This window comes from Mustela erminea, chromosome 20, assembly GCF_009829155.1.
Source record: "Mustela erminea isolate mMusErm1 chromosome 20, mMusErm1.Pri, whole genome shotgun sequence".
Taxonomy (NCBI): Eukaryota; Metazoa; Chordata; class Mammalia; order Carnivora; family Mustelidae; genus Mustela; species Mustela erminea.
In genome coordinates, this window is record NC_045633.1 from 33,640,311 (window position 1) to 33,662,307 (window position 21,997).

Sequence of the window (21,997 nt, forward strand, 5' to 3'; positions counted from 1 at the left end):
GAGGGCTGTGGGCAGAGTTGAGGGGCGGTGCGGGCCACCGAGACTGAAGGTTGGGGGTGGGACAGTCGGGGGACAGGAGCGCGGGTCTGAGAAAGGGCCCTGGGCAGTGTGGTGCGGGAGCTGCAGGAAGGCAACTCCGGATTCATCCAGGACCCCCTGGCTCCCTGGCCGCTGCCTCTACCTGGGGCCGGGGGCCGGGCTGGTCTCGGCTCTCCTACCCCCCATCAGGAGGCAAACAGCTGGAAGTTTCCATCGCCATGCTCGGGGAAGGATGAAGAGCCGGTGCCAGGAGGCGCCCCTCTGAGAGAGGCTGCAGGCAGGGAGAAGGACACGAGCGCCAAGTCCCGCAGACAGGCCCGGGGGGCCTGACGGAGCACCGTGTTGAGGACAGCTGATCGGGGACACGGGCATACTGTGGCTCCCAACAGGCGGCCTTAACCCGTAATTATCAGGCTCCCCTGGCCCCTTCCCTCTGGCCCTGTTCTGGTTACGGTTAATACACGAGTTACTATGACCTCATGTTGTGGCCCAGCGGCAGGGCTCCGCGAGGTGCCCCCCACCAGCGGGGTTGCACGGACCACCTCCCCTGCCGCCGCGGTTTGGGGGCACAAAGGAGAGGCGGAAAACACTTCCTCCCCAAACTGCTAAGACCCATTCACTTTTCTTCTTTTTAAAGATTTTATTTATGTATTTGGCAGGCAGAGATCACAAATAGGCAGAGAGAGATGGGGGGGCAGGCTCCCCACTGAGCAGAGAGCCTGATGTGGGGCTTGATCCCAGGACCCTGGGATCATGACGAGCTGAAGGCAGAGGCTTTAACCCACTGAGCCACCCAGGCGCCCCACCCAATCCACTAGGGGCTTGAGTCCCACCTCCAGGCACTGGCCAGCCCCGGAGAGCCGTGGTGTGAGCGGCAGGGAAGGCCGGGTGTGCACGGCCCCGGGAGTTCACACCTGCAGACCCGGGGCCACCAGGCCGGGACCAATGCCAGGGGATGCCCATGCCTGTCCGTGCCTTGGGCTGGCTCAGTCCCTTACACGGCTCTACGCTCCAGACGCCTTGACCAACATTACTGGAAAGGCCGGGGGGCAGGGAGTGCTCACCAAGTCATACTCCTCGGGGTCCGCGGCCATGCCCCGCAGCCCGTAGCGGTGCGCGTCCTTGGACAAGCGGTTGGCAAATTCCTCCGCCGTCCCCGTCTGGGAGCCGTAGAACACGATAATGTTCCTGCCCTGGAGAAGGCCGGACACGGGGTGTCAGTGAGGGACCACGAGCCACAGGCTTCACCAGAGCCTCCAGGTGACCGCGGGGCAGGCTGGGCAGGTGGGGTCCCTCCAGGAGACCCCCTTTCTTCCTGCCTCAAGTCCTCCTAAGTCACTCTGGGGCGGTCCTCTCGCTGCCATGGCGACTGTGGCTGTCAGCGACGAAGGCCACCCAGACAAGCAGCTGCTCGAGATCACAGTGTGGACAGATTATTAAATAACACAGGAGAAAACACGATGTAATGTTCAGTTAAAAAAAAAAAGACCAAACAAAACGTACCGTATACTCCTACTTTGTTCTCGACCCACAGCGTGTGTACGTCTGTGTGTGTTTATACTCACGCACATACGAGGGGAAAAGACCAGCCAGAAGTAGAGCAAAAGTCAGTCTCCACGTGGAGAACCGTGCGTGATTACAAAATACTCTTCACAAAAGTCTCGGTGACAGGAAAGGTGCCCCGCGGGTGGGCTCCCGGCTCCCCTCCACTTGCCTCCTACGGCCTTCACAGCCGCCGGAGAGAAGCCGGACCTGTCTTCCCCAGACTCCCTTGCGGCATGGGGTGCAGCCAGTTAGGCCCCACCGACCGGACAGGCCCTGCAGGATCCGGAAGACAGAAGCGAGGCACAGGCCCCCTTCCGGTCCCTTTACGCAACGTGAGGTTCGCTCTGCGGTAGGATTCCAGTGCCCTCAACCCCTACAGCGCTGGCTGGTTTTTGCCCGGAGCCCAAATGTGTGGCTACAAAGGACAAAAGAAAATGTATGGATTATAACTGCTTTAAGGTGTTCTCTTACCTTTTCTATTTCCCAAATGTCCTACAGATGATCCAAAAACGTTCTTTTAAATAATTGTTAGAAAAACTGCTTAGTAAAACAGGACAGTCTTAGGATTTCAGGTTAATGGAATAAAACAGGATATAAAATAGTAGCTAATTGTTTACAGCAGCGTCAAAACATGGGAAGCCCTCAGGGAGAAGCGTCCGAGGAACTTGCAAGAAGCTCCCGATGAAGGATTCAGCCACAGCGAGAGGCACAGAGTTTGTGCAGAAAGATGCGACTAAATTCAAGAGGTCTGTTCTGCCGGCACCAATCCAGAAAGCACTGCCAGCCAGAGCAACATCCCAACAGCTCTACCTCCACAGCTTCATCCTCGAGGTCACGTGGAGAGAGAAAGCCTTCGGCTGAAGAGTGATTTGGCGATGACAAGGAAAGCAGCGCCGGCCCGCGCCATCAGACGGAGCCCGGAGCCGTGAGGCTCGGAGAAAAGAGCCGGACACGGAAGGATTCTGTTTCTAGGAAAGGCCCCCAATGGGCAACCCTCTAAGGGGCCCAGCAAGTAGCTGAATGGTTGCTTCAGGCTGAGGGGGATGTGGGTTAGGGAGTGGGGAGTGGTTGCTAATGGGTACAGGGTGGCTTTTTGAGGTACAGAATGTTCTAGAACAGACTGTGGTGGTTGGTGCAAATCTGGGAATACACTGAAAGTTCTTAAGTGTATACTTTAAAAGGTGACCTGTGTGGAACGTGAGCTGTTTCTCACTGAAGCTGTTACATATAAAATAAGAGCCAGGAAAACAGGAAAACAAGAGCCAGGGTGGGGCTGGGGGCAGGGCCCAGCAGTACGGAAATGAAAGCGAGCTTTGTGAAACCTCCGAAACTCAAACAGTACGACACAGTCCACAGATAGCCTGACCATGTACTGCGACAGGAAAAATCTAGAAAAAGGCCCCAATACAGCTGGGAATCATAAGACGGGCCGTGGCACGCAGCTCAGTGGGGAATCGATGGCTCCCATCGGATGCCGGGACAGATTCCTGACCGGATTTTAGCTACGAACAGTGAGAAAGTACTAGAGGGCACTGAAAAGAAAATGTGCAAGAGTTCTCTTCTGTTTACAGTTAATGACTCAAACTGCAAAGAACTGAAGTCCAGAAGTCACGGGAAGAATCAAGCACACGAATAACGACACGGTGACCCGCTCGTGCACACGAACCGGGGCACGACACGAACGTGTAACCAGGAAAAATATCTGTAACTCATGTCACGAACAGGATTCATCTCCCTCCTCACTTCCAGGAATTCCTCGAGAAGGACCGATCCCGAGAGAAGAGCAGGCGGGAGATTTGCAGAGAGAATCTATAAAACGGGAAATGCTGTCCCAACACGTGGAAACCTGCCGAAACTCATTCATAAGAAAAATGCCAATTGGAAGGACACAGGGAGAGCTTTGTCTAACCTAGAAAACTGGCAAACGCCACACTGGGATGATGAACTCTCCTGGCAAAGCTCAGGGGCACCAGGTTTGCCCACACACTGCTAATGCGAGTGCACCGGGGTGACCCCGGGGGCAGTGGCGGGGGGCACCTGGCAGCTTCTACAGCTCAAGTTCAAAAGTGCACGCCTTGGGATCCCACGGTTCCAGTTCTGGGATTTTACTGTGTTTGCTCCTGTGGACATGGGTCGCCAGAGTGCGGGCAGCGCCTTTCCGAAGAGCTAAGGGTCAGAAGGAGTCCAAGGGCCCACTGACAGGGCGGAAAGACAAATGTCACGTTCACGGTCGCAGAATGAAATCACTATGGAGCTCGGTAGAGGAGGCGGCGTCTCTGAACTCTGCGAGGCGCTCTAACACAGACCAGTCACTTAAAGAACAGCAGCTACAGAAGAGCCTGGTTTATGACGGCGTGTAATACGCCACCCTTTGTGTTTTAAAGAGACGTGAGAATCTGGGGGCTGGTGGTATTCGCATGCGGGAGCTCTAGAAGGATCCACAAAAGGCTAAGAACCCTGGTGCTGAGTGGCAGGGACAGGAGGAGAGAGGCTTCCTCCTGAAGAGTTTGGGATTTTAAGCGTGTGGATGTAGTACTTTCCCGGAGCATGAAATACTTCATCAAAACCAGAGAAAACCATGGCTGGGCACTGGCCACAGCCGTGTGAGGTTTTTACCCGCTCGGGCCTGGGCCTGGACTGGGCAGGAGGACGGGGAGAGCCCCGGAGTCGGAGGGAGAAGCCGGTCTCGGTGTGGTTGGTTCAAGAAGTAAACATCCAAAAGACAGCGGAAGCTTTCCGGGCCGCGCAGGACAGCTTCCGGGCTTTGGAGAGATGAGAACGTCCGTGCCTGTCCTCCTGTCTCTCCGCGAGCTGGAGCCGGCCTCCCGCCCCCATCCCCCAGGGCCTCGACCCCTTGGGGACGGGCACAGACACAGAGGAGACTCACCGTCTTCTTCATCTTTTCCACAAAGCTGCTGTCCTTGACGGAGGACGTCCTGAAAAACAAAAGTACCTGGTGGGCACGGGGTGCGCGTGGGCACGGGGCAGGACTCTGAGTCGAAAGCCTCTGGAGACCGCCCTCTGCCAGAGCGGGGTGGGGGCCACTCCCCAGGATCAGCGAGGACAAGGAAGGTCAAGGCCGTGACTCCCGTCCCTCACCATCCCGCCAGGGGTCCGGACGGCCCTGTCCCACCTCCAGTCCCCGCGGGCCCCACGGCCACAGACCGGGGCACGCAAGCCCCTTCAGAAGCTGTCTCCCGCCGCGCCCGCCACTCCGCTCCACGCGTTCTCTGGGAAGGCTCTCCGCACAGGCGCCCCGGGGGCGTCCAGCCCCTCCCTCCACAGACCCCTGCTTCGCCCCCCAGCCCCCCTTCCCGTCCGAGCACTGGGGCCACAGGGACCTGCTCCCTTCTCCATGGCACCTTCTGGAGACCTGCGCCTCGTCCCCTCCAGACAGCAGCACCACTGCGGCCCACCCTGCCCCTCCCGGCCACTGGCCTCCTGCCCCCCCCATTTCCCGTCCTCTTCTCTTCCTCTGGCCCAGGCCTGCGGAGTCATCTGAAGACGCGCAGTGAGGGGCGTCTGGGGGGGCACCGTCAGCTGAGCCTCTGACTCTTGGTTAGGACTCAGGTGGTGATCTCAGGGTCGTGGGATCGAGCCCCGTGTCGGGCTCCACACGCCATGTGGCGTCTGCTCCAGATTCTCTCTCCCCCTATGCCTCTGACCCTCCCGCCATGCTCTCTCACTCTCTAAAACAAATAAATCTTTAAAAAATAATCAAAAATCGGGACGCCTGGGTGGCTCAGTGGGTTAAGCCACTGCCTTCAGCTCAGGTCATGATCCCAGCGTCCTGGGATCGAGTCCCACATGGGACTTGCTCAGCAGGGAGCCTGCCTGTCTCTCTGCCTCTGCCTGCCGCTCTGCCTGCTTGTGTGTTCTCGCTCTCTCGCTCTCTCTCTGACAAATAAATAAATAAATAAAATCTTTAAAAAAATAATCAAAAATCAAAAATAAAGACCCACCCAGTTAGCCTTGCTAGGGACACTCAGGCTCAAGGCAGCAAGGCACAAAACCCAGACCTCTCCCTGAAGGGCAAATCTTCGGGAAGCATGCAATGTGGCCAATCTGAATGCAGTGACCAGTCTGAACACTAAAATGTGGTTGTTTCAAGATGGCACTGTTAAGGACACGAAAAGTGAGCCACGACACAACAGACGTTTGCAATTTCTGTGTATCTGACAAAGGACTTGAGTAAAGAACGTAAGAAAAACCTTACAGATCAATTAGCAAAAGACGGATAATCCAACAGAAAAAGCTATCAAAAGGGGCACCTGGGTGGGTCAGTGGGTTGAGCCTCTGCCTTCGGCTCAGGTCATGATCCCAGGGTCCCGGGATCGAGCCCCACATCAGGCTCTCTGCTCAGCGGGGAGCCTGCTTCCCTCTCTCTCCCTGCCTATTTGTGACCTCTCTCTCTGTGTGTGTCAAATAAATAAAAAATATCTTAAAAATTAAAAAAAAAAGCTATCGAAAGACCTGAACAAGCACTTTCTTAAAGAGAGCATCTAAGGCTACTATCGGGAGAAGCGGCCTCATTAGTTACCAGGGAACCAGAAGAGAAGACCGCGGCGCGGCAGACGGTGGCTTGGCGGCTCCCCAGTGCTGCTCGGCGGTCTCTCCTGTCTGCCCACACCCCAGCACCTTGCTCCCCGGTGCAGAGCGGATAGAGCGCAGCAGTGCCCGTGCACCAAGATCCGTGCGTAGAATGTTCCAGCAGCATTAGACGTGTGGGTGCCAAACGGGAAACACCCTAATTAACGTCCACCCACAGAACGAACAGAGAATGACATTCTCCATCGTGACAAGAATGATCACTGTGCACACGCGCGTGAATGAGTCCCAGGGCGGGAGGCCAAGTGCAAGAAGCCAGACGGGGGAGAGAGTGGGAGCACGACTTCGTTGTACAAAGTCCCCAAACAGGCGAAACCCATGCACCGGGACCGGAGTCAGGCCACGGCGAGGGGGAAGCCGGGGCTCCCAGGGCGCCAAGAACAATCTGTGCTTTGATCTGGGAGGTAGTTAGCCCTTGCTCACGTCCTGAGGTCATCTCTCTGTGTGTCCCTTTCTGTAGAGACGCTATTTTCATAAAGGTTATGCTTCCACAATTTGCTTCCCAAATCTGCTTTTTCCCCACAGACAACACGCTTGGGCCGGCAGGGGCGCAGCGAGGTAGGGGGTCACGCAGAGGCTCGGCAGCCCGGGCTGTCGCGGCCATCCTGCCAATCCGCAGCCAAGTGAACTTGAACCTGGGCTTTGTTGTTCCTCATCTAGAACACGGGCCTGACAGATACCACTGTGCAGGCTCTGGCAAATGTCACCAAAGAAAAGGACAAAAAGGGTGCAGCGCTGTGTCCCAGGGGGACCGGTGTCCATCTTCCAGGGAGGCTGCTGGTGGCCCGACGGCAGTATTTATGCCCAGTAAGGGTCCGGCAAGGGCCCGGCCCCCGTCTGACTCCAAGGTCTTTGCTCCTCCCACGACATCCTGTAGCTGCCTGTGCACACGCAAGTGCAATAAAGTCCCAGGGAACACAGACGCAGGCACGTGCGCGTGCAGACACACGTACCCCCACCGCGGCACGACAGTGCGCCTGTGCAGGCCTGGGGGCTGGAGACCGTGGGGAGACCTACCAGGAAGCTTCCTTTGGAGGAGGGCTCTGCCAAGCTGTGTAGACACGTGATTTTGCGAACATAAAGGTAACAGAGCTCCTACCTATGCTCCCTGGGTTTTTCACTACAGTAGGTCCAGGACCAGAGCCATTTTCAGGGCCCCGGAGTTCAAGGGCATTACCTGTGGGGACCCACGGGCCCTGCCCACCACCCGCTGCCCAGACCTTCCCACCCAGACACAACCCCGCAGCCCAGGAACCCGGAACAGGCCCTCCCCTCAAGGCGGCAGGGCAAGAGCAGGACCACAGGTCCTCAGGCCTACACCCCTGCCCTCCCCACTCCAAAGGGGCCCGGTGTCTGGACATCTCGAACTGCATGTCTGGCATCTGTCCCTGCCCGGCCTCGAACAACCACGTGTTCCCTGCCTTTCCCGTTCATGCTCCGCCCAGACCACGGCGCTCGCAACCCCGCACGCTCTCCCAGGTTCGGTGCCGGACCCCCACCGCTGCACGCCTGGTGAATTCTGAGCCACGAGAGCAGATGACCTACACCGAACCAGAAACTCGAGCGTGAACGGACGCTTCAGCGAGGGACACACTGTGATGAGCCGGGGAGAGCAGCGCAGGGACGGAACCACACGTGGCTTCCCTCTGTACGTGGCCACAGCCGCACGAGAGCCACTGATCTGTACTTCTTAACAAATGGTCAGAACGGCGAAGTTCACAAGGTGTGAATCGACAAACGAAAACAAATGAAATGTACTTAGCTGACACCTAAAAAGCAGCCCCTCAACGGAGCCCCCACCCCGCCCCCCGCCGCAGACCACCACACGGTCTGGGGTAGGAGGCGCGACCCATAGGATCAAAACAAGAGTCTGTGTCCTTGAAAAACGGAAAGCACACTGCTAATTCCTCCCAGAAACGGCCTCCAGAGAACAACCCCAGCACCCTGAGAGGGGAAATTGCGGGATTCCAACACGAGGCAGGTGGTGCCTATGCTGTTTCCAATTTTGGTTTTTCGTATTTTAATTTCGTATTGTAATAATAATAACATCATATAATAATAAAGTGTATCACGAATACACTTTACAGTTTTAAAAGTGGGGGGGACACAACTCCAACGTCTAAGAATTAGGGAGAGGCAGGACAGGGGAGCACAGTTCCCACCCACCAGCGGGGAAGGAGGCTCGTGACCCGCGGCTAAGCGCACAACGCGGGTTACGGAATAAGGCAGCGGGCGCGATCCCATTTTGACTAGAACAAGGGAAGGTCCGGAAAGCAGAGGCGAGCGCGCGGAGAACGGTTCTCTCCCAGGGCTGAGCGACTGTCTTTGTTTCCTTCCTTGGCTGACTTCTAAGCCCAAGCCCCCACCCCTCTTCCCTACAGCGAGCACGAAATGTTTCTGCACCGAGAAAATGAAAACCGCAGCGTAGGTTTAGAAACGTGCGTGCAGAGAAAATGAAAACCGCAGCGTAGGTTTAGAAACGTGCGTGCAGACAGACGGACAACGATGACCAGAACAGCGAGGCCCCAAGCAGAGACCAAAGCAGAGAAGCTACAGAACCCTCGGGGGCGGGGCGTGCCTCGCACCTTCCAGACGCCCTGGGCCACGCTGACCTCCCGCTCACGGCTGCCTGGTGCCTCCGCCCACAACGCTCTCCGTCCCATGAACTCCTGCGTATCCCTTCCGACACAGCACACCATCTCCTCCTCAGGGCACCCCTCCCGGCTCCTCACGTGGGAAGGTTGTCTGTCACCACCTTCAGCGTGGCACAGGCTTCCATCCGGGCCCGGGACTCCGTGTCCCCGACCCATCGCTCCATCTGCGGCTCGGGGGGCAGCTGCTTGGGCCTCTGCGCTCAGCCCCAAGCCTGGCACCGAGCACGGCCTCTGGGGCCGTCGGGCCTGAGAAGGTGGCTGGAGGGCTTCCGACCCACCGGACACCCTCCAGGCTTCGACATCGGCAGAAAAGCCAACTCCTGTCGCTTCTCAAGGACCATGGTTCCGTCTGAGGAAGGGGGACGTGAGACTTGCCCGCGGGAGGCATGAGGGGTACCCCCTGCCATGCCAGGAGAGCCCTTGCCGGCCTCCACGGGCAATCTTGGAGGATGGGAGGGCGCAGCCCCCATGAATTCCGGACCTGCCACCAAGTGGGCCTGCGACGGACAAGCAGTGGCCTCGCAAGCCTCAGACTCCTCTTACTGAAAACACCGTGTCTTGGTTTCTGCGGCCTCCCCTCCCTGGCCTTGTACGCCATCTGGAGTCTGGTTAACCCTCAGGGACAAAGAGGGTACTGCCCAGGAGAGAGCCATCTGGGTCACCCTGGGACTTCAAAGACGCCCAGCGGCCCGGGTAGACCAGACCGTCCACCCAGAGGGCATCCCAAGACACCCGCAAAGGCCTCCCAGAAGAACTGGGTTCTATTCTCAGAGAAAGAAAACGGCTCCCAAGGGAAAGCCATAGAAACTGGCTGCCGACGGGCTCTTGGATGAGGCCCACGCAGCGGGGGGGTGGGGAGGGGGTGGGCGGAGCTGAGCTCTGGACGCCCTGGGGTGCCTGGCCTCTGCCCCAGGGTGTGTGGCCTCCGACACAGGCGTGGGGCGGGAGTTCCAGGCCGGCTGCTCGGAAAGTGGGGGCCGGGAAGGGGGCCGGAGCAGGTCCTGCTGGGAACATTCAAGGACGTGCAAGACGGGCCTGCCCTCCGGGGAGAAGGGGACGTTCTCTCTAGAAGCGCGAGCACCTCTGGAGGCCAGCTGGGGCTCCTTCAGTAGCTTCAGCCCGGACCCTCTCCCCTGGGCTCCGGGGGTGGCTTCCAGAGATGTGGGGTGGACCGTGCTGCATGGGGAGAAGGAGAAAGCCGAGGAGACTCAGGATGACCCCGCGCCTCCAGGCACCGCCCCGACAAGACTTGATGCCGTTTGCTGATGCTCCCACAGGCTACATGTGGCCTCGTGGAGCAGCAGAACCTGCCCCCATCCCTGCCCCGCCAAGCCTGGCTGCTAGGCTCAGGGTGGCAGAGGTCACCAGCTGTCCATGTGGGGCCACACCTGAGTGCCCTCGACTGGCCCGACCCTGCCGGACGGCTCCACACCGGCTGGTTCACCTGGATCCTGCTCTTTCCCAGGCCGGGGAGCCCGCGACCGGGGCCTTCCTGGTTTCCAGCCCAAATCTCTTCCTTTGGAAGCAGAGAATGCAGCTTGCAAACCAGAACCCAAGAGACTGGGGGTCCCACGAACCCGGTGAGCCCCCCGGGGACCACCCGACTCTGCTTGTCAGCTCCACAGGGCGCCCCCTCATGCCTCCACGGCGAGCCCGCCCAGGCAGGGGCCTCTCCCGAGGGGCATCGGTGTGGGCTGCTGCGGGGACACGTCCGAAACTAACCTTCTCAGGGTGGGCTCATCCCGCGGAGAGGAGTACGTGCACCCCATGGCTTCTCTTCCGACCCCAGGACTTAAGGGAGAAGGCAGGTTCCGGCCGGCTCCCGGAAACGGGCAGGGAGCCAGCGGCCAGGAACGCGGGCTCTGTCCATCCCTCCGCAGTGCTGGCGGGGCCGGCAGACGGGCCGTGACCTCGGGGAGTGCCCCGGGCACCCCAGCCCCGCCGGAGCCTCTGCCGAGCCCCTGCCTGCACCTGTCCCCCCGGGGCGGACTCACCACTCCAGCCCAGGACCTCCCATGATCCCCTGCGTTGGGGCACCCCCCCCTTCTGTATGGACCGAGGGAAGGAGAAAACCTTTCCAACCCCGACTCGGGTCTCCTTGGTAACTGTTTATATCGGAGCCCTACTTCCTCCCCCTTTTCCAAATTAAAAAAAAGCAAGTCCTGAGGCTGAACACAGCCCTTCTGGACCCTAGAAGGCGGCTGTGCACGTTGCTATGGCGAGGCCGACTGCACAAAGGAAGCCGCATCGATCCCGCTGCCGGGGCACGTCAGGATCGTATTAAATTAGCTCTGGTTCCCGTCCTCCTCGCCACAAAAGAACTGTGGCCCACGGAGCCCCCAGCGCCAGGCCCATATCACCCGGGGCAGGCACCCCGCACGGCAGGCCCCCATCCACTGCCGAGACGGCTCCCCCTAAGGGACGGCCCTGCAGAGGCCCCCCGAGTACAGAGAGTCAGCGGACCGGCCCAGGCTCGGAGCCCAGAGACCACACGGGTCCAATTAGGGCTTTCCACTCCTAAATTGGGAGCAGGAGTCTCTCTGGTTTGGGCCCCAGAAGTCAGCTGCAGGGCGCCGTTGGGGGAGGACAAAGGGCGGGGTGGGGGGGCGAAGGCACTGAGTCCCTTGGAAGGAGATGAAACCCGCCGTCCCCGCGAGTCACTGGTCTCCAGTCCTGGCAGCACGCGGAGGACGTCGCCACACTCCCAGCTCAAATGTGATTCTCTCGGGGCGCGGATTCCTGCTGAGACCTTCCCTGCCCTTGGCGACACGGGGTGGGGGGGCAGCTGCTGGGGACCGGCTGCCTTCCAGAGCCGGCGTGGGGGCAGGTTCTCCACTCCCCGGGGCCGAGGCGCCCGCGACCAGAGACGGGTGAGCACGGAGCCGCGCCATGGCGGGCAGAGCCGGGGGCAGGCTGGCTGGCACGGGCTCCACGACGCGGGCCCAGCGTCTCCGCCGTGGGCAGAGCAGTGCCCGGGCCCCGGGGCTGAAAGCGAGAGCTACCCTGGGTGGAAAGAGAGTGACTTGCTGGGGTTTCCACGCGACCCATCAGCTCCCTCGCCTAAGGAAACAAGAACAGACCCGCAGGGGTGCACCCAGTGCGGATGGTGCTCCCTGCCGCGGCCGCCGGCCAGAGGCCCGGGGGCGGGGAGCACGGGTCAAAGCCAAAACAGAGAATGGGCACTCGGACGTACTGAGTGCCTACCGTATGCCAGCTAGTACTCAAGGGGCTCTACATCGTATTTCTTTTAACTCCCCCCACCCTGCCAAGTGGGCAAGGACTTCTATGCCCATTTCACAGGCAAGGATGGGGGCGGAGGGGAGCAGGAAGTCAGCTCCAGGCCATGAGAGCCCAGAGCCGTGGCAGGCCACGACCGCCCACCAGCAGAGCAGGCTGTGCCTCCCCAACCCCAGCCTGCGGGGCCGAGCACCGCTCACGAGCCCTTCACAGGGAGACCCCCCAGGGGTCTTCAGGGATCCTCAGGCCTCATCACATGGGGCGCTCTGAGGCTCTAAGGGGCTGCTGTCTCCCTCAGGGACAGCCTCCCATTCAGCCTTCGGCGGGAGTCACCATCACGCGGATCGGGACTCCCCACCGGCCACGCGTGGCCCCGCTGGCCTGCTCTCCCCACAGCATGGGGCAGCGTGCCGGCTTCACCCCTCCAGCCCTGCAGACCCCCGGGTCAGGGCCCCCATTTCCCTCAGTGACCCTCAACTCCCTTCCTGACAACCAACTCCCTTGGTGACCTCGCCTGGGGATGCCCCTCCCAGAGCCGTCCGGCCCGTGCTCGCCCTGAGCTCCTGCTCACGCTTCTGCTCGACACGCCCCGCTGCGTTCAGAGGCCTCCCCCCTGCACCTGCGGCCTCGTCCCGCTCGTGTGTGCTCCTGTTTCCACGTCCGCCAGAGCCCAGCTCGTCTCTCTAGAGAGAGTGACCCCGAGTTGGGCATGGAAGAACTACTTTACACGGACAGACACGACACTGTCAGCCTCGACTCCCGGCCTTCCCGGCCCTTAGGTCGAGAGCAAGCCCCGAGACGAAGGTCACGCTGGAAAATGAGCTCCTTTGTGGCTTTTCAGAAGCAAGCCCCAGTGGGATGCCATCAGCAAAACCCAGACTGTGGGAAACCGAAACAAACGGTCTGGTCTCTGGAACAAAGCCGCTGCGGGGAGACACGAGGGATGGAGGGCAGCCCGTCCGGGACGAGACTTCCTGCCACGCTGAGGAGGAGGAGGCAGGCGTGAAAGGCCGTAGCTACGTCATTCCATTCGCAGGACATCCGGGAAAAGGCAAAAACTACAGGGACAGAACTAAGATTGCGGTCACTCGTGGGGGTGGGTGGGTGTTCGCTGCACAGGGTCACAGGGAATTTGAGGAACGGAGGAATGTTTTCTGTCTTGACTGTGACACTGTTTCTACAGCCAAACCTCTGGCAGAACTCATCAAACCGGACTGTTTTTTTTTTTTTTTAAAGTAGGCTCCGTGGCCCCCCATGGAGCCCAGCACAGGGTTTGAACTCACAACCCTGAGATCAAGCCAGAAGCCGAGATCAAGAGTCGGACATGTTACCGGCTGAGCCACCCTGGCGTCCTGAACCGTAAACTTTAAAATGGCGTGTTTTGCTGCAGGCAGATGATAGCCCAACGTACCTGAACCCCCAGGGGAGGGACTTATAAGATCTAATTATCAACTGCCGTTTTGCTTAGATCCTGAATTTTTTTTTAGAAAGTGTTTAAAAAAAATCCATCTGTTAATCAGGAACTGTGAACACGCACTCCTGAGGGTCTGGGGATCCGGGAGCTTGGGGCTGGCTTTCCCGGCTGTGAGGGCAGCCCCGAGCTCGTGCAGACAGGAGGGCCCTCGGATTTTAGAAGGCGGGACTATTTTCACATTTCACATCATCTCATATGAAAGATCTCTGTGATCTGCTACGAAATCATTCCTCTTTTCAGATTTCACCCGGATGGCAGGGCTGCTCCTGAAATACGATGGCTCTCAGACAAGCCAGGAGCCACAGGGAGGGGGGACACGGCTCCGGCTGGCTGGAGAGCTGTTTCCGCCCGCCACCGGCGCTGGCACTCGCTCTTCTGTGCTCTGTGCGTTGGGGTTTGTTTGAAAGGCTCCACAATAAAAAGCTTTGTTTTTTTTTAAAGCTCTCTCAGGCGCCAGGCATGAAGCCGAGGTACGTGTGGGGGCTCCGCAGTGCCCATCACCTCCAACAGAGCAGAAGAAGAGCCCAGCGGCCTGGGCGGGGTACAGACCCCCTACAAGGGTGACCCCGTTCAGCTCCACCACTCCTCTGATGGTTTTCTTTTTCCAAGAGAAGCTGTAAGTCTGGGTTTTATATGCCAGCCTTTTCAATGTTCTAATTTATTTTTTATTTACTTTTTTTGGGGGGGAGGAGGGGTAGAGAGACAGGGAGAGAGAGACTCTTAAGCAGGCTCCACGCCCAGCATGGAGTCCGATGTAGGGCTTGATCTCATGATCCCAAGATCTTGACCTGAGCTGAAATCAAGAGTCAGACGCTTAACTGACTGAGCCAGCCAGATGCCCCAAATGTTCTAATTTAAAACAATGTTCTAATTCCAAGATCTAAAACCCCCAGGCAAGCCAAGGCCAGCCTCTGGGCCAGTCCACACCAGGAACAGACTTAGCGCTAGTAACCGCTGTTCTCTGAATGTCCCACGCGAGGGTCCCACGTGGGTGAGAGGCTCTCACTGCCCCAGGGCAGGCAGAAACACAAATGGCCACCCGACAAGACAGGTGCCCCATGCGGAGTGCTGGGTTCCATGGGTGAGCAAAGTGGGGTCGGTGGGGAACCCTTGGGCTTCAGACTCCTGCGGGAACCATCATACCCAGTGGTCTCTGACCAGGAGCCACCCTGGAACGTTCTGTCCCGGGGCACGAGCCGGGTGGAGGCTGAGGACAAAGTGGGAGCGGGTCGGAGTTACCACCAGCATCATTAGAAGGATGCGCCGCTCTCCTTAACAAGCCTTGAATTCCTACTACAAACGGTTCGAAAGGCCTCCCCAGGGCATACAACCATGTTTGTGGACCAGGAGACTCCGTAGTATAAGGCGCCAGTTAATTTATACACGCGAGCCGATCCCGACGAAAACCCCAGCAGGGCTGGTTTTAGTCCCTCTTCAGTTTTGGTGGACACTGACATGCTGGTTTCTACACGGAAATGTCAGGGGCCCAAAGAAGCCAAGAGATTCCTTAAAGAACAAAGCTGGATGTGACTTGCCAGATACAAAGTCAAGAGTGACTTCAAAATCACAGAAAGCAGAACAGTGCGGTATTGACAAAGGGACAAAAAAGCGCATCAAAGGGACAGAACAGTCCAGAAACTGACCGGCATTTCACAGGTCAGTCGTGGGTATCTGACTGATGTCAACACTGACGCTGAAGGACGATGGGAAGACAAGGGCCTTTTTCAGTAGCTGGTGCTGGGTGCCGTGGACGGACGCCCACGAGGGACAGAAAGAACCTCAAGTGCCACACACACCCAGCCGATACCAAGCACCGTCAGCTGGATGCAGGTCGAAGTTCAAAAGCTACACCAGAGGGGCACGTGGGTGGCTCAGTCGGTTCAGCACCAGCCTTTGGCTCAGGTCACGATCTCGGGGTCCTGGGACCGAGCCTCGAACCTCCCACGGGGCTCCCTGCTCGGCGGGGAGTCTGCCTCTCTCTCTGCCTTTCTCCCTGCTTGTGTTTTCTCTCCCTCCCTTCCTCTCTTTCTTCCTCTCAAATAAATGGACAAAATCTCGAAAAATAAATAAATAAAAGCTACACTGAAGGAAGCTTTTTTATTTAAAAAAAAAAAAAGATTTATTTACTTATTTTAGAGCGAGAAAGAGAGTGCACAAGCAGGGGGAGGGGCAGAGGGAGAAGCTGGGTGTGGAGCTTGATCTCAGGACGCACAGATCATGGCCCGAGCCGAAACCAACAGTCAGATGCTTAAACAACTGAGCCATCCTAAGAATCCCAAAAGGTGCCTCTCAAGGAAGTTTTTTTTTTTTTTAGAGATGACCAAGCTTTTATTTTTTTAAATAATAGGCTAAAACCAGTGATCCAACTGTATGCAGTACATACAAATTTTTTTTACTAACATAGAATGTATTATTTGCCCCAGGGGTACAGGTGTGTGAATCATCAGGCTTACACACCGCGCAGCGCTCACCATGGCACACACCCCCCCAGGGTCCATCACCCGCCACCCCATCCCTCCCACCCGCCTCCACCCCATCACGGAAGCTTTTAGAAAAAAAAAAAAAAAACGTAAAAAGAACATCTTTATGACCGTGGGATAAGTTAACCTGGACAGAAAAACATCAGCCGTGAATGTTTAAGGTCAACCAAAAGGTTGAGGAATTGGACTAAGTGTAAGTCTAGCACTTCTGACCGTCCGAAGACATGCGTAAGAGGGTAAGGAGGCAACGTTTACCATCTGTCCCGCTAACGAAGGCCCCGTATCTAGAACATAAAGAACACCGACAAACCGGCTGGGCCAACAACCCACTGGGAGATGATGGGCAAAGTCTGGAAAGGCCCTTCACCCCAGGTTTCTAAATGGACGGTAAAACATACGACAAGGTCATGGGTCTTCAGAGAAATGCCAGTCGAGACAGGGTGCCTCCACATGCCTGTTGGAATGGCCACAAGAAGAAAGGTGACAAAAACACGTGTGAGGACGAGACGTGCCCCGGGACAAACACGCTGGCACACCGCTTAGCAGGACCCACTAGAGCTGGATTAAACCTTCCCCATGAGTCGCCAGCTCCATGTCACGGCACACGGAATAGAGCAATGTCCGTTCGGCAACCAAACACGCCTACTAGAATGTTCACGGCGGTGCTGTTCGTAACTGTCCTCCTGACCGGAAAGCGTCGGAAAGTCCGTCATTATCAGAATGAAGAGATTATGGTAATTCACAGAACGGAAAACCAAATCGAGACCAAAGAACACCACTCCCGCCGCAGAGTGGGTGCTCTGACACAGACGACGCGGGGGCCATTCTGGTGACTCGTCCGTCAAAGCACACGTGAGTTATATACACTCCGGCAGCAAGATGACCCGCAGAAACAAGGCAGTCCTTCCGGAACTGACCTTCCCTCTGACCTCCCTGGTCTCCTGCTCCTCATTGCCCGCCCCCCCATGGCCAAGGGCACTAGACAAAGGGGTGGTTAGGGAGTGTGGTTAGAGACCTAACCGCAGCTCTCTCGCGGCTTTAACACAAAAAACAAAAGACCAGAAAAAAAAAAAAAAAGGTCTTCCTTCTAGCAGCCTGGCCTCCCTCTTGTCTGGTCGTGCCATCGCCCACTGCTTGCAAAGGATCCAAATCTCATAACTTTGGGTTTTGCTCGGTTCCCTTGCCCCGCCTCGTTCCTCCCAGAGGCTTCCTCAGTTTCCCCAATCCCCAAGCCTGCTCTGAGCGGCTGCCTTGCGCAGACTCCCCTGGGCCCTCCCGGCTCTTCACATTCAGGCCCCCGTGTCCCAGCGACTGTGCCTTCGCTGTGCGAGCCCCAGGACTCCCTTCCCTGGCCTCCCCATCTCTCTCGGCCCGCTTCCTGGAGCGCCCCCTCCGCCCGCCTCCCGACAGCCCCTCATCCACCCTCGTCCACCCCCCACGCAGCCCATGGGTAGCCCTGCCGGTCAGCTCTGCCTGCCTCGTCCACGCCCCGGCCCCACCCCATGTTAGTCACGCAGCCCAGGGCCACGCACAGTCCCCACACTAAGCCCTGAGACTCCCCACTGAGCCGGTGGCCCCTGAGGCTCTGTGCTGCAGCGGAGACCGCATGTGCTAGCTGGGGACCGAAGTGGTCAGGGACAGAGGTGCAGGCTTTACAGCAGGAGGGCCAGGCTTGTGTCCCTGGGGGCCAGCCGAGTGACCTCTCGGAGTGTGTTTTCTCAGGTGTGAAACAGGGCACTGGTGCCACCTTAAGAGGCCAAGGGCATTGTGGCAAACAGGAAAGCGTGGCCTGTGGAGTCTGCAGGTCTGGCCTGACGGCCGGCTCTGCTCCCTGTAGGTCAGGTGACCTGGGTCCTTGGTCACTGGAGTCTCGGTATGCTCATCTGCAAAGTGGGGTGAGCCCTTGAAGGGCTCTGGTGAGACTCGACAGGGTACTAACAGGAGGGATAAAGATAATGACACACGCCATCTGGGGACGGGGTCACGGCCATCTGCACCTGGCGGAAGCGCTAACCCGTGACTGAGAGTCGCGTGGTTAGAGTGGTTCAGTTTGCCGTCCAGGAGATAGGGAAGGAAGGGCAAGGACTCGGAAAGGTTAAGTCACGGGAAGCATCGCACGACTACTAGGAGGTAGAGGCAGAACTCGAACTCTCGTCACCCAGCTCTGGGGCCCAGACCCCTGCACTGGGAAGGAGTCCCCCGCGGAGGGCCTGTGCGAACCAGCCCCAGCCGGCTTCCTCACAGCAGTTAGCGACAAGAGGTGCTGTGCAGCGGCAGACACACCGCAGAGAAGCCAGAACCTCACCGTCATAAGGAGGGACACCTGGTTTCCCACCCCGGCAAAGAGACAGACTCGACAAGCCACCAGCGCCCCTGGCCTAGCAGTTTTATGTCAGGCTCGTTTTGCAAGGCCAGAGCGGTGCCGGGAGGACGGTGGCCTCAAGTGCTCCCGTGGCACATGCACGTCCTCCTGTGGTACATGCACGTCCTCTCCTGGGGCCCAAGTGTGCAGGGGACATTTCCACTTTACAGACCAACAAACTCAGGGCCACTGGAAATGGGGACCTGGTCACTGGTCCCTTACCACGCATTTTCTCCCCAAAATACCTTCCACGTCAGGAAGGCACGTGGGCCAGTCACCATGCAAGAGGCTGGAGTCCTACTCGCTGGCTGGTCTGTCCACCCTGCCTCTGGCCCTCTGCAGGCAAAGCCCTCCAAGCCTCGAACCTAGAACCGCTCAACCCCACCTCCCTAAGCATACCTTGCAGGTCCCTCTTAGAGTTCCTGGAGCCTGCCTGGCTCATGGGGCCGTGGCAGATACCCTGATTGGACAATGCACACGAGGGCATTTCCTAAAGCGTTTCTACAAAGCACCCCCTAACGCCCACGTAAGCCCCGGCGGATGGGGTCATTTCCCCATTTAGCAGATGGGGAAACTGAGGCAGGGCAAAGAAAGGGTCTCGTCCAGGCCCCGCCCAGCGACAGACTGGGAGCCTGATAAATGCAGGGACTTCCCCTATTTTGTTCGTGGCTTTCGTGGCTACCAGGGGCAGAGTGGGGCCTCGGGAGATCTTCGCTTAAGAGTCTAAAAATGGAAAACTATTGTCCTGTCCGTAGTAAGAGGACTGTGTTCTCTAAGTACCGGCTCTGATGTCTGAAGACCATAACTTTTCCAGGAGAGGCAACAGTCAGGACTGGAACAGGGAATGAGGAGCCTGTGGGACCCGGAGCGCCCAGCCTGGGTATTCTGGCCAGAGTGCGGCCCCACGGCCTAAACCTGAGACTGGCTCTGGGCAAGACTTTGGGCACCCCGAGGGCAGGCCTGGGTCTGTGTCTCAGCTCAGCAACCATCCTCCTCAGGCCCCCAAACCTGCCCGCAGGCCCCTTGGGTTGGAGTCTGGGTAAAACACAGGCAACAGCCTGCGTGACAAAGCGACCTGGTTACAGGTATGATTTGGAATTCAGCCTTGGGGGGGCAGTGGTTTCATCTTTGTCACACTGTCATTTTTCTAAATCCAAAAACCAGCTGCACTCTTCCTTAATACTTGCTTTCAACAAATCTGCCTTTTTACTTAAACCTTTTTCCAAGGCAGCTTTATGGAAGGTTGAAAAAGAAAATCAGTAAAGCAAAAAGAAAACACTGTTACGAGTAAAATCGAGCGGGACACTGTCTGTGACATCACGACTTATAATAACTACGTGTTTGGTCTTTGGACCCTCTCTGGCACAGGACTCCTAAAACCCTCGCCTTCCCTAAGTGACAAGAGCGACAAAGGCGTCTCCGTCCCTCAGAACCGGCCCCTTCAGCCACACCAGAGTTTATGGTAAGAAAGCCATTTCTGGAAAGCCCCTAAGGATGGGCCGGTTGGCAGGCGACCCGACCATGTGATCAGAGGGCTTGAACTTTCAGGCCCCGCTGCTGACCTCCAGGGAGGGGAGAGGAGCAGAAGGTCAACGAGTCCCCAGGGCAAAGGATTTCATCAGTCACACCTGCACCGAGACAAGGACGCCTCCATTCAAACCCAAGGGCACGGGGTTTGGAGAGCTCTGGTTTCAGGGTGCTGAGCACTTCCTTGGGGGTGCTGGGAGGGTGGCACCCCTGGCAAGGGCAGGAAGCATCACAGCCCCCCACCAACGCACCTCTTCGCTCTGGCTGTTCTGACTTACATCCTTAATGATAAACCTGTAATCTAGTAAGGAAAATGCTCTCCTGAACTCTAGGAGCCACGTAAGCCAATGACTCAAACCTGGGGCGGGGAGTTCTGGCAACTTTTGCTTCATAGCTGGTGATGCTGGGACGTGCGACTGGTGTCTGAGATGGGGTGCTTGGGGGATCCCATGCTAACTCCAGGCAAGCACACCTGGCGGTGTCCTGGCTGGGAGACAACTCCCGACACATCCGGGCACAGAAATGTTCCGTGTGGGTCTCGAGAAGAGGCAAAAAACAGTTCTCCTCCGCTGCCGTCCCCCCTCCGCCCCCACCGAGCGCTAAGCTTGAGGGCTGAAGCGCGATCCTGCCCACGTCAGCAAGGCCGTGGGACCGAAAGGCAACCGTCTGCATCTCCGTGTGTGGCCCCGTGCAAACGGCCCCTCCCCGTCCCATCGCTTCCCGCGACAAGACCACGGGCCTTGGAGGGAAATATTAATTGGGCGCTGGCTATAGCTCTGACGACCTTTCATGCCGCCGAGCCTCCGTTGAGCTACCCGTGGAACGGGGCCTTCTACTCTGGTCCCTGGGAGGTTCCATCGAGAAAGGAAAACAAGAAACAGACCCGAAAGAACCTCGTGAACCCCCACGCGCTGTGGACACACAAGGGGTTAAGGGAGAGCCCAAGCCCAGGCCACCAGTAAGGCACCACCCGCGCAACTCGACCCAAAATGCTGCAAGGAAGCTCGCACCTCTCGCCTGGTTCCCTCCTGCCCCGGGGCCCGCAGACAGGGCCCTGCCGGGACCCGGGGACGGGCTCTGGAGGGCTGAGAGAAGGATCCTGAGTAGGGTCACTTACATTGGTTGAATTTTGGTGAACTCCGGGATTTCGTCTTTTTTCTTTCTGAAGAGGAACCAGTAGGTCATGAGGCCCACAATGAGGGAAAACAGAATCATGTCTGTCGTGCTGAGAAAAGACACTTCTTCGGCCACGGTCTCCGACACAGTGGCGCTGGCGTCCATGCTGGAGTCCCCCATGTTGACAGGAAACTGCGGCGAGAAAGGACAGGGGTCAGTGGGGAGAAGCAGGGTCTGCCTGAGGCCTGTTGGGGAGCATCCCCTGAGCCCCAGAAGCTTCATTTTGGGTCTGTAGGTCCCAAGAGGGGGGCAGCACCAGGGGCAGGAGCTGCTGGCCCCACACATGGCCTCTGGCCCCTCCGAGACACAGCTACAGCCTCGGACTGAAACTCAAGTAGCAAACAGCCCTGTGGTGTCCACGGGGGTCCTACCGCTGGAGCAGGGACTGGGCCCCTGCAAACACAGAGAACGGAAGCCACAGATTTCCAGTACCACCGAGCACCCTCCAGCCCCATAAGGGCTTGGAAGGGTTGGTTCCACACGAGAGCGGGGGCCACTCAGAGGCAATCTTTCCTCCGGCTATGTGACAGGCCTGGGCTGCCCCAAACCCTGCCCCTTTCCAAGGCCTTCAGGACTGGCCCTTGGATGGCTCCTGGGAAATCCCTTCTGAGCTGGAAATATGCTGCCTGCGGAGTGTCCCTGTACACTTGAGACCGTAGGCCACGTGGCTGATTTACTCCAACCCTGTCATTCGGGATGAACCCCAAGGGCTCTGAATCCCATCACATGGGTGTGATGTCCGGGGTGCTGGAGCCTGAGCAGATAAGGTTAGAGATGCGGAGCTCCATGCCTCCAAGGCTGACTCCCAGCACAAGACCTGCACACCAAGGCACCCGTGAACTCCCATGGTGAGTAACCCTTTATACGTGTGGCCAGGCACAGTTGCTGGGAGCGC

The 21,997-nt window shown here is 58.0% G+C and overlaps 1 protein-coding gene across 4 annotated transcripts in view; it reads right to left on the reverse strand.

Moving 5' to 3' along the window:
- LOC116581481 (NADPH--cytochrome P450 reductase) overlaps positions 1-21,997 on the reverse strand; it is a 60,350-nt gene that overhangs the window by 5,308 nt on the left and 33,045 nt on the right. For all 4 annotated transcript variants that reach the window (XM_032328665.1, XM_032328664.1, XM_032328663.1 and 1 more), the window contains exons 2-4: positions 21,044-21,234; positions 4,472-4,520; positions 1,104-1,232 (exon numbers count right to left, since the gene is read on the reverse strand). In XM_032328665.1, the coding sequence (XP_032184556.1) occupies positions 1,104-1,232; positions 4,472-4,520; positions 21,044-21,222 (357 nt within the window). In that variant the 5' untranslated portion in view covers positions 21,223-21,234. The remainder of the gene's footprint in view (positions 1-1,103; positions 1,233-4,471; positions 4,521-21,043; positions 21,235-21,997) is intronic.